Here is a 12,050-nt window from a genome sequence, read left to right on the forward strand (position 1 = left end):
GTGACTAACCCATGTGATAGGAAGAAGTGTGAATGGTTGTGTCTGCTCAGTCCCAGCGGGCCAGTGTGCACCTGCCCTAACGACCACATACCTGACAATGGCACCTGTATGGAGGTGCCCCCCGCCACCCAGTCCCCCATCAGTAAGACCCTCCAATCAACTGCTTTCACACTATATATTACTCAAATCATTATATACCACAACCAGAGCTATGCTGAAACCACGTTATGCACTGAAATATGGAATAACCATTTAAAAAAGTAATATTTCATATCAAGACCAAATATTCAGAGTATAAATATTGGTTATATGCTATGTTTTTCAGCCTGATTGAAATCATTTATGATACTTAATAAAGTTAATATTTTTTTCCTCGTACTTCATGTGCATAAATTAAATCAGGCATTTCTCATCATGATTAAATTATAAAGCTTCAGATGATCAACAATAATGTGTTTTTCATTTAGCTCCCACCTGTAACGTTCAGTGTCAGAATGGCGGCAGCTGTTTCCTCACCCCGTGGAACCAGCCCAAATGTCGATGCCCCACCAGTTACAGTGGAGAACGCTGTGAAATCAACAAGTGCAGGGACTACTGTCAGAACGGAGGAACCTGCTCCCCATCACGCACAGGTACACACACTCGCAGAGATTGTGGCCAGGGCTTTGCACATTTATAACTACATCAGCAACATTATCTATCTGTTTCCTCTCTTCAGGTGCTCCTACCTGTCGCTGTCAGACTGGCTTCACCGGGTCCAGATGTGAACAGCACACTTGTAATAACTACTGCAAGAATGAGGGCACCTGCACTGTCAACCAGGGCAACCAGCCAACCTGTCGTTGTCCAAAGGGCTTCCTGGGTGACCAGTGCCAGTACCGTGAGTTTGATTCCTTGTGACTGTAAACAGAGGATTCAATCTTTTCTAAAATGTGCATTGTCTTTTATTAGCTGTGTGTGTCCACAAAAGCCTTGCTAATGAATGAAACATACATTATAAAGTGAAATAACTGCTGGAAATTAATCTGTGCAGGTCATTGTGATGACTTCTGTAAGAATGAAGGTCTTTGTATGGAGACTATGAACGGCACAAAACTTTGCCATTGTAATGAGTCTTTCTTTGGTCCACAATGTGAGCTGAACAAGTGTGAATACTGCGGCACGGGCAAGTGTGAAGTGCTACGATCTGGAATAACATGCAAGTACGTACCAGCATATTCAACTGATTAGGCTTTCATAGACATTTCATAATCCAGCAGCACTAAGCCTTTGCTGCAGGTTTGAGATGTGCTGTATAGAAATGGATTTGAATCAGTTATGTGCTGTTTATGTGGGTGCTAAGATAATTAATGTTTTGTGTGTAGATGTGCTGATAACATCCAGCGTTCTAGCTGCTACACCTGTGATGACTTCTGCACTGAGGGCCAATGCTCTGTAGACCCTCATACTATGCTGCCACAGTGCAGGTAAAGTGGTCAAAGCTTTGTAAAGGAATTTGCTTTCATGTTCTTGTAAATGTTTTGTTGCAAAAAAGTACAAATATTAGAAGCACAGCAATAAATATCATCCAAAAAGAATAAAAAATGTAAGTGCAAATAGAATATAAAAAATAGAAAACCAAAGTGGGCCTAGTACTGAGCCTTGTGGTACACCAGATAAAATATTGTCTACCTGAATGTCCTGGGTTCTGTACTTAAGATATCTGACAAATCAACATATAGCATGGTCATAAAAACGTATTAACAAGCTTGCTGCAACAATAGATTAACAAAGTTTGAACAAAACGCTGTCAGGATTGCCAGTGATTTAAAGTGTGTTTGTGTGTTATGTAGGTGTCACACAGGCTGGTCAGGTTTTCGCTGTGAGCTCAATGTTGCCCCTGTTCAGAACCCAGACACTGGAAGTAAGTTCCCACATCTCTTTCTGTTGCTTTTAGATTAAATTCAAGGTATAAAAAAAGCTTTTCATTGGCAAATCTGGGCAGTAATAATGCATGTTTCTCCTTTGTGTAGATACTCCGTCAGTGGTCATCCCAGTGATGTTACTGCTCTTACTTGCGCTCTTAGTAGTTGGTGCCATCTTGTGGTACAAGAAGAGAATGCGTGGGTAAGTAATTACAGCAATTTGATTGTGTACAGACTCAGAGGAACACTCCAGGGCTCAGTTATTCTCTAGCCAAACTTATTTTGTTTATTGATCAGACTTTTTTTCTGCAGGGGTCTTTAACCTTTTTCAGTCCAAGGGCCTTAAATAGAGAGTAATTTTTTACAAAGACATTAAAATAATCATTATTTATGTACATTTAAATACATATACGTTGTTTTAATTTTACTTATATTTTCATCTAGGAGGGAAAATTAAAGACTTCGCTTGTGCTTTATCTTAACTTGGATTTTTTTTATGTAATAAAATGTATTTAATATAAAAATTATATTATTTATGAATTATACTTTATTATTTTGGTTGAAGAAAATATTTTTATGTAATTATTTCATATAATAAATATTATGCTTTATTTTAATATTAATTTGGATGAAGACAATATGTTTACAAAACTAAAAATAGTAATTATATACAAAAACAATCATTTAATAATTGTAATTCCATGTTAGTTTTTAATAATATGCATTTTCATTTTTCACAAAACGTAACTTATAATTATTGCCCCCCTTTTGAAGACCCTTGCTTTAGAGCATTCATTTCTCCACATTCCTCTTTATTTTAACACTAAACTCAATTTCCAGATCTCTCACTTCATCTCTCTCTCTGTAGTTAAACTGCAACTTTCTGTCTCTCAGGTCTGTGAGGCGGGGCAAGCCCAGCTCCAGATGTTCGCGGTAACTCTGACTCTATAACAGCAGGGTCCCATCCTAGTCCATCCTTTCCTCTCTTCCTCCCCCATCATTATACTCTACCTCTCTTTCTCCCTGCTTCTCCTGCCTGATCCTGTGCTGTTACTGTGCTATTCCTGTGGTTTTCACCAGTTTCAACACATGGATCTATTGACCGAAACCTAAAATAGATCAGCTGGTTGGTGCAAGATGCAGCACTGGTCTGCGTCCTGTCCCGCTCTCTCCTCCTTGTGCCATCCTGTAGACGTGTGTCGGTTTATATCTGTCTGTGAGCAGTGTCGCTGTGCTTGAAGTGTTTGGCTCCTCATTGATCGTAGTGGACCATGTCTTGTGGACATCCAGCTTTCTCTAAGACCCTGCAGAGTTGCTCACTCTGGCTGGCAGTCTCCTCCTGAAAGCACATGGATGGTTCCACAAAGTGGCATTGCTCCTTGCACATGTTTTTATACGGCAGGAGAGACCCTGATGGATATAGCTGTGTGTTTGTGTTTGTGAGTTGCTTGATGATAGGCTACTTTGTGTATGCGCGAGTGTAAATTCCTGTGCCTTGGCTCGGCCTGCAGAGCTGTGTTGCGAAGAGACATGGACAAAGATGTAACTGCTCACCGGTGTTTGTGTCTGCAGAGCTAAGGGATTCCAGCACCAGAGGATGACCAACGGAGCCATGAACGTTGAGATCGGGAACCCAGCATACAAGATTTATGAAGGAGAGCCCGATGATGATGCGGGGGAGCTGCTGGACTCCGACTTCACCTTGGATCCAGATAAGGTGACACTAATGATAATTTCTTGATATTTTATGTTCTTAAGCACTCAGTTTTGTCATGTATATATATATATATATGCACACACAAAATCAACTGCACATAACCGATATGATTTTCTAGTATAACCTTTTCTAGTATCTTTGACAGAAAAGGTAGATTCGAGATCGGCCTGTAATTGACTAATTCTGTAGGATCAAGTTGCGTTTTTTCAACAAGCGGTTTAATCATAGCCAGCTTAAATTTTTTTCAGTACGTATCCTAATGACAAAGATGAATTAATGATATTAAGAAGAGGATCTGTGACCTCTGGGAGCATCTCTTTCAGTAGCTTAGTCGGTATAGGGTCTAACATACGTTGTCGATTTAGAAGATTTAACGAGTTTAGACAATTCTGCCTCTTATATTGCAATGAATGAATAAAAATTTTCTTCAAGGAGACTACAACCTGATGCGATACTGTAGTAGACGGTTGCATAGTTATAATTTTCTCCCTGATATTATCAATGTAGTAAGTAAAGAAGTTCATAAAGTCATTACTGCTGTGGAAACGTCTGGGGTTGAAGCTTTATTTTTCGTTAATTTAGCCACTGTTTCAAATAAATACCTAGGGTTTTGCTTATTTTCTTCTAATAGGGTTGAAAAAATAAGCAGATCTAGCAGTTTTAAGGCCTCTCTGTACGCAATCGTGCTCTCCATGTACCATGGTGTTGGACTGTTTTCTTTAATCGTCTTTAAGCGCAAAGGAGCAACTATAGCCGCTTTCCGACCGGAGGAACCTTTTCACAGTTCCTAGAACTATTGTCTAAAGTACCCGGATGTCGGCGTGTTCGCACCGCAGGAACTAGGAACGATTTTAGTTCTAGGAACTCCATTTGTAGGAACTAATTTGGGTCCTACTTCAGAGTAGGGTCTAAACCAGCACTATAGGAACTATCCGTGACGTTAGTGTACGCTGATTGCATGCAACAACGCACGCGGAACACCAGCACCCGCCATTTTTAAAACAGCTAGAATGTAAACACACAGATTATAGCCTATATATTTACTCCAGAAACTAACTATACAAACATGGAAAACAGTGATAGATGGGTCTCTAAACCTTTATGCTGAAGAAAAAATCCAACGCAACTTTGAGGGGACCAAGTCAAACATGATTATGTTTATCTGCCCAGCTAGCAACACTGGACATCAACCACACGGCATAGGCTAATAACCTTTTTTCATATACTGTCTACTTTCTATAACAGTTCTATCTAATAAGATATTAAACAGTACTGTTAGACAGATCGCTAACTAATAAACACAGAGAATGCGAGCATTGTTTGCTCTGGCGTTCTCAGCGCCGCCAAAATAAAGGTGGGTCGCGCCGTCAAAATAAAAGTCACCGTGCTTGCGTCACTCCCTTACCCCTCCTACCAGTTCCTATGGCCACTTGGCCAGTGCGAACGCAAACAGCAAAACCGAGTTTGGGGAAGAGTAGTTCTTAGAACTGTTTAGAAGTGGACAGTTCCTAGAACTAAGTTCCTAGAACAACTTGGTCGGAAAGCGGTTTATGTTTAAAGTGCTGGAATTGCATGAATGAATGAATGAATGAATACCCATTGGCCTACTTGACATTATAATGTTGTGATGCCTAAATTCACTATTTTTGGTGTTTCATTTTTAATTTATTTAGTTAAAATAGTATAGAATTGTAATGTCTGTAATTTATCGGTTGTGGGCCATAACAAAAAAAACCATCAGTTTATCTGCATCAGGCAGAATTTTGATATCAGTGTCTCTCTTGCAGCCCACAAACTTCACCAACCCTGTGTACGCCACCCTCTACATGGGCGCCCACAACAGCCGTAACTCTCTGGCCAGCACAGACGAGAAGAAGGAGCTGCTGTCTGCAGGAGACGATGACATGGGAGACCCGCTGGCGTAGAGTCCCGGCCGGACGCCCACCCTCACGCAGACCGTTATGCCTTTACACGTCAGAGGAAAAGCAACAAGAGCAGGAACACTGTACAAAATGTAAAGAAAAAAGATAAAAAAATGAAGGACACTTTTGTATGTGATTGCAGTATTATATTTTATTCTTCGAGAAATCCTTCTGGTCAACAAAAGAAAGCATTTTCTATACAAGAATTTTTTTCTTTTCTTTTTTTCATTTCCTTTTTTCAAATGTTTGCTTACCCAATTTCTCACCCCTCCCCTCCATTTAGCCACTACCTCTGTGCTCAACAACACCTCATGCCAACAACAATATGGGAAATGGTTTTTTTCTCTCTTTTTTTTTTTTTTCTTTTAAGTTTATTTTTGTATGAATTGTATAGAGATCAATGTTTGTTTCAGGAAAAGCAAAAGTGTTGCTAATGAAATATAAGGGAGGGGGGCATGGCCGACTGAATGATACTGATGCTGACTTCGCCCGTGTGTGATTTCAGATGGCTGAGAACGAATACGCTTGTGTGAGTGTTGCGACGAGTCAGCATCACTTTTATTTCTATACTGTTATCTCAGAGAACAACGCTTACGATGATTGTCATACTCCTTGCACAGATTGATTTTATATATATTTACATATATAATTAACAAAGTGTCTTGACAAATATACCCAGGAATACAAGCAGACACCCGTATGAATAGCAGTATATAACTGTCTTTGTTTTAGCTTGGTTTTTTTTTTTTTTTTAAATGGATGAAACGATGCAACATGTGTCTCAACATGGATTGAATGAATGAGTGAATGAATCCAAACAGATGGAAAATGTAAGAACATTCCAGAACTCTTCCAGGGTATCAGTGGCCTTGGTGTGTACGTCCAAAGGATGGGTGAGACTGATTCACGGAGAGCAGGCCTCATCTGACGCCATGTCTTCCAGCACGCCGGAAACAGCCAGGAGATGATTGTCGTCTGCTCTCGGTCTGTGTGCTTTTGACAGAACTGTTCCATACCACTTCAGTGGGAGCTGTGTGTCACTTTTACTTCTCTAGTTTTGTGTCTTATGGACTTTTTATGCTCAGTGTAAGTGCATTCCTGTGAGGTGCGTGTGGATCCAGTAATAACTCACTGCCTTGCTGCTGCTCTTCCATCATTCTCATCTGCCTGACCTGTAGAGAGACTCGGCTAGCCCCGCTTGCGGCCGAGCCTCCACTGCTTCTAATGGAGGTAACCCGTGTGCCATAGGCTAATGCATGGATCCAACAGCACGAAAAGACTAGCGTCTGCTCAACAGATACATGTTAACAGTATTCATCCGAGCATCTGGACTTAACGTAAAGTGTCTGCTCTGTTTACGATCAAATGTCATTTAGCGCGGCCCTTAGTGGCCTTTTACTGTCACAGATGACTAGTGTCACAACCCTGCAACCGTTTCTGTAGTTTTGTTGGATCATTTTATTTTTATGGGTTTTTTTTATATACAAAATAATTAAACTGCTTTTTATAGTAGAAATGCATGGTGGCTCAGCCCTTCTTTTGGAGAGACAGTGTGATGTTTGTTTCTTTTGTTTCCAGCTAGAGAACGTCATGAATCACAGACAATAACACATATTGAGAAATAAAAATGTGTACAGAACAAAAATAAGTGGTTTCTGGATTGGTGCTCTGCTGTAGCTTGGTAATGGGTACAAGTGGTCAGTTTAAAAACAAAAAGCTTTTCTCAAGAGGTCAAAGGTCTCCAGGATGATAGACAAAAAAAAGCCTCCAAGTGCATGGTTGTTTATTTTCCATTCAGAAAAGCAATTGTCAACTCTTAACAATTGCATGTTGATTGATATATTTTGTAAGGGTCATGTCTCAAGATTTAAAAAAAAATCAAGCTAATATTGGGCTTATAATACTAAATGTATTACCTAAAAGCCCATGTCACAAATCAAATAATCAATCTAAACTTTACTGTTGTTCTATAGTATTGGATATGATAAGGGGGAATACAGATAAAATGGGACACGCGCTGATCATTTGTCATAGGTGTCATTTTAAAATATGATCCCAGATGTTTTAGCTACAAAAATCAAACCTACAATATACAGTGGGAAAATAAATACTCCTGCAGTATATTGTGCAAACATTTATTGACAACATAAGTCGAGTCTCAAATCTTTTTATTTGCCACTTCAACAGAATATCCAGTTAACTGCTGCATTCATTGGTCCATATCAACCAAATAACAATAAAACTTTGGTACATTCATTTTGTGCTTTGCTTTTCCTCCCAAATGGCTTGATTTAGTTTATGCTGTGGTACAACAGTAGGTAAATACAAACAATTCAGTCTAAAAAACAACTCCTAGAAAATACCACACAAAAAAAAAATTAGTGTTGTTTTTATTTTTGTTCACTTCTCACGAGCTTGAGTCAACATGCAGTGTCGTACAGTAATATGTTCCTTTTTTAACGGAGAGTTCCGGTCCTGGCTTATGATTGGTCAGAACAGCGTTCCACCAACTATGACGCGAAACAACACCTGTTGAAATCACTGAAGCGCAGAAGTTTTCGGTCAGTCAGGGAACACATTCCAGTGCGAAGACGCCGCGGCTTACCACATATGTATTTGCTTAACGTTTTAATTAAATTCTGTCTTCTGTCAAGCAATAGGCACTTGAGGCCGTTTCACAATAATTCGCGGCCTCGTGTAACTACATTATAGAGCTCCATTTCCGAATCGCTTTGGCCTAATCAGTGTTAGTGCAAATAGAGTAATTATTCTGTTAGGACAAGTGACGACAAATTCATCTTATAAAACGTTATTTTTTTGCTTAAACCTATTGAATTAATTCCTGCAAATCATGACGACTGTCCTTCATTTACAAACTTAAAGCGAATTACGTACAAATTGCGCACTCAAAAGATTATATAGTCATGTTTACAATCTAGGAGTGGTTCCCATTTGATATCCTTTTAAAAACAGATTAAAATTCATTTATATACAACAAATCTGGGGGGTAAAAAATGGACCAGAGCGCTATTCTCGGAGAAGTTTCACGGCATGACAAAGTTACGTACACTTTGTTCTGGTACATGAGCATTAAACAGATTTAAAGAACGGAGTGAAGATGGAGGCATCAATACAATCAATACAAGGCACAAAGTCAGTCAAACAGAGCACTTGTCCGGGCTCTTTTGTTAACGCTGCAATGCATTTCTTGGATAATTGCATATTATATTTACATTAAGCATAAGAAATGTTACAACATAACGATTACCAATAGTATAAACTTAGATACATCAATATTGGCTATAAGAAATAATACTGACTCAACAGAAAGGCACTTCTTTGTAACCATAGCACTGGTCAGGGTTAAAATACTGGAGACAGGCTATTCTGCGCCAGGTAGTGGAATAGGATTAACAAATAATTTGTTCATACTTAAAGAACTGTACAAACGGACTCTGGCCAGAAAGTCAGTGACCTCAGCGCTATCCCACTAGACAGAAAGTCATGCTTACATTGCACAATAAGAGGAAATCCACGTTAAGGGGCCTGAGATCCCGTTGGAAGGCTCTTCAAGGTCAGCAGGCTAGTGTTACTGCTATCTGTGTATACTGCTACCACAACAACCATTATTCCTGTGCCAACACAAGCTTTTACCAACGCTCCTCAGGATTTGCGTGCGTGAGCGTTCATGAGGCCAGGGTGGCAGCCCTGAATGTCTGTGCTGTAATAGCTTTATTGAAAGAGCCTCCAGTGCAGAATCCAAAAAGGATTTTCATAAATAAATAACTTCCCCACCCCCTTAAAACCAAAGACATTGTTTTGGTCCTGCACTTCCCTCAGTCACCGTGAATTGCAGGAAGATGCCATTTCAGAAAACGGGGGGAGAGTAGCAGAGGGTGAGTGAGTGAGGGGTCTTTAGGGTCGCTTCCACCCATTCCGGATCACCGCGTCAGCTCGCAGGAAGGGCTGGCTTCGGAGATCTGTGAGTGGGGAGGGAGAGAGTTAGAGTTAGATCAGGGAACACTCAGGGTAGCAGGGGTCATTCTCAGCACCTCAGCAGGCTGCAAATAATTATGCTGTCTTTGAAAATGTTGATGGAATGCTTTTTTTTTTTTTTTTTTGCATTCCCAGATTTTAAAGAAACAGTTTACCCAAAAATGTGATGCTGTCATTTACCCATCCTCAGGTTGTTCATGTTTTTATCTGTGAAAGGAGATATTCAGCATAATGTTGACACTGTTTGTGTCCTTACTTACAACGAAAGCAGCAGTGACTGGCAGCTTTCAAGCTCCAAAAAGGACAAAAAACATATAAAAAGCTATCGAATATAATCGTTTTGGAGCCTGAAAGCAATTGGTCACGTCTAACTTTGTTGTACACTAGCGTTCAAAGGTTTTGGTCCGTAAGATGAACAAAAGTCTTACGGGTTTGGAACGACATGAGGGTGAGAAAATGATGACAGAATTTTCATTTTTAGGTGAACTAATGTTTTAAAGTATTAAAATACGCAGTTATCAATAACTGCTTGTAGTATAAAGCATACAATGTAAAACACTAACAAAGACATAATCACTGCAGTAAGACCATTTAGCACATTACAAATACGTTTGAACTGATGGATTCAGTGTTCAGCAAGGTCTTGAAAGATACTATAACATTTCTGTACATAAATGACCATTACATGTACTGTAGATCTTGCTGAACAGAACACAGATTTGCATGCATGTGACGATATACAGCAGAGGACATACGTAAACATGTTAGCGTAACAGCACAGTGCAAAGATACAGCGGACAAACAGCTTCACATGCAACAGACATGACAAGGAAAAGATTTCATTCCAGGATCCTTCCAAAAAAATACTGTGGAAAAGCTACCAACAATTATACTAGCAAAATAATATGAAGTTTTGTGCCATTCAAAGTTCAGTTTGTAATAATATTAGACATCTACAAACTATCACCACCATCATGTGGTTCTTTGCTCTGTGCTATAAAACAGCCAAATAAGGCTAAATATCTTATATTGCTTTCACACAGTGACAAAGTTTCATAAACTATATAATTAGCAATGCAAAAAAAGCAATATTCAGTACAAGACTACATTTGGCCACATAAGCTTCAGCAATGTAGCGTTGTGCAAAATGTAGCACAGCTAAAGCAATTGAGCTGACGGTAAAAAGGCAGACAGGAGCAAAGCGAGATAAAGCTCCATGATGCCTTTCTTACCCTCCAATTATTTTGTGCTCAAATTTACTCAGATTAATCCCCTGTTCTGCTGGAAAGGTAGAACAAACAGTCATGAGGGAGAAGATGAGAGTTAGCAGATAACAAACCAAGTGAAACATAACAAGGACTGTTACACAGGCCAAATCTCTCTGGACAATATGACAAATAAAAAGCCCCATGATAAGAACATTCTTTTAACAGCCTGAACATATATTAATATTACATCAATATTATATTATATTTATTATATACTAATGCATTTTCAGTTCATTTGTCATAATTCCCTTAAGAAAGATTTGGCCTGTCCCTGTTTCAGATCTGTGAACAGCTACAGCTTGTGTTTCTCACTATTCTGTTGTGCTTGGGTTAGTAGAGGATGCTGGGTAACCATAGTGACATAGTGGGTCATGCGAGTGGTGGGGGTATGCATGCACTTTGCGACTGGTAAGAGAACGGGACAACCTGCGGCATTAGGGGCAGTTTTGGGGGGGGTTTGGGGGGCTAGCAGATGGACTCGTCGAAGAGGTTGGTATCGCAGAAGAAGCGCGAGCCCCGTTTGGCCGTGCGGGCTGTGAAGGGCACACTCTTCAGCACTGAGGGAGGGAGGGAAGGAGGTCAGAGACAGAACCTTATATATGAGCTTAAGAAGGACCATGTGTCCCGAAAAAAGAAACCATTCGGTTTGATCTTTGCAACTTCCTGGATTTTTTTGTGCAATATGTTCTCAATCTTATTTAACAGCCATAGCAAACTTATGACAGGCAAAAAATTATGTTTGTCTATTAATTAATGTCTCTTTGCGTTTGGGTGTATATTTGGTCTTGTATGATCAAGCACACGAGACATCATAAAATCTTCTACACTACCATTCAGGGTTTTTTTTTTTTTTCAAGAAATGTACACTTATTTAGCAAGGATGCATAAAATTGATCAAAAAATGACAGCAAAAAAGATTTCTATTTCAAATAGTCTATTCTTTTGAACGTTTGGTTTATCAAAAAATTCTGAAAAAGGTATCACACTTTCCATAAAAATATTAAGTATTTTCAGCACTGATAATATTAATAAATATTTCTTGAGCAGCAAATCAGAAGGATTATGAGAGACTGAAGACTGGAGTAATGATGTTGAAAATTCAGCTTCGCCATCACAGGAATAAATTACATTTTAAAATAAAGAAAAAAAATTATATTTCATAAAATTACTGTTTTTACTGTATTTTTTATCAATTAAATGAAGCCTTGGGTGAGACTTCTTTTAAAAACATGAATAAAATCTT

The 12,050-nt window shown here is 39.2% G+C and overlaps 2 protein-coding genes across 8 annotated transcripts in view; one reads left to right on the top strand and one right to left on the bottom strand.

The window, feature by feature from the left end:
* Positions 1-7,061, top strand: part of lrp1ab (low density lipoprotein receptor-related protein 1Ab) — a 119,152-nt gene extending 112,091 nt beyond the window's left edge. Inside the window, exons 81-89 of the mRNA XM_084427645.1 lie at positions 2-142; positions 468-632; positions 719-880; positions 1,034-1,202; positions 1,365-1,466; positions 1,833-1,903; positions 2,013-2,106; positions 3,477-3,621; positions 5,409-7,061. Coding sequence (XP_084283771.1) covers positions 2-142; positions 468-632; positions 719-880; positions 1,034-1,202; positions 1,365-1,466; positions 1,833-1,903; positions 2,013-2,106; positions 3,477-3,621; positions 5,409-5,546 — 1,187 coding nt within the window. The 3' untranslated portion in view covers positions 5,547-7,061. The remainder of the gene's footprint in view (position 1; positions 143-467; positions 633-718; positions 881-1,033; positions 1,203-1,364; positions 1,467-1,832; positions 1,904-2,012; positions 2,107-3,476; positions 3,622-5,408) is intronic.
* Positions 7,062-7,694: 633 nt separating this feature from the next.
* The window catches only part of fmnl3 (formin-like 3), a 54,706-nt gene continuing 50,350 nt past the window's right edge, over positions 7,695-12,050 (bottom strand). For 2 of the 7 annotated variants that reach the window (XM_084427648.1, XM_084427651.1), the window contains 2 exons: positions 10,772-10,817; positions 7,695-9,523 (listed from right to left, as the gene is read on the bottom strand). In XM_084427648.1, the coding sequence (XP_084283774.1) occupies positions 9,493-9,523; positions 10,772-10,817 (77 nt within the window). In that variant the 3' untranslated portion in view covers positions 7,695-9,492. Of the gene's footprint in view, positions 9,524-10,771; positions 10,821-11,233; positions 11,365-12,050 lie in introns of all 7 variants that reach the window. The other 5 variants (XM_084427647.1, XM_084427650.1, XM_084427646.1 and 2 more) reach the window with 3 other exon arrangements.

The sequence above is a fragment of the Rutilus rutilus genome, assembly GCF_951802725.1.
Source record: "Rutilus rutilus genome assembly, chromosome: 13".
NCBI classification, from domain to species: domain Eukaryota; kingdom Metazoa; phylum Chordata; class Actinopteri; order Cypriniformes; family Leuciscidae; genus Rutilus; species Rutilus rutilus.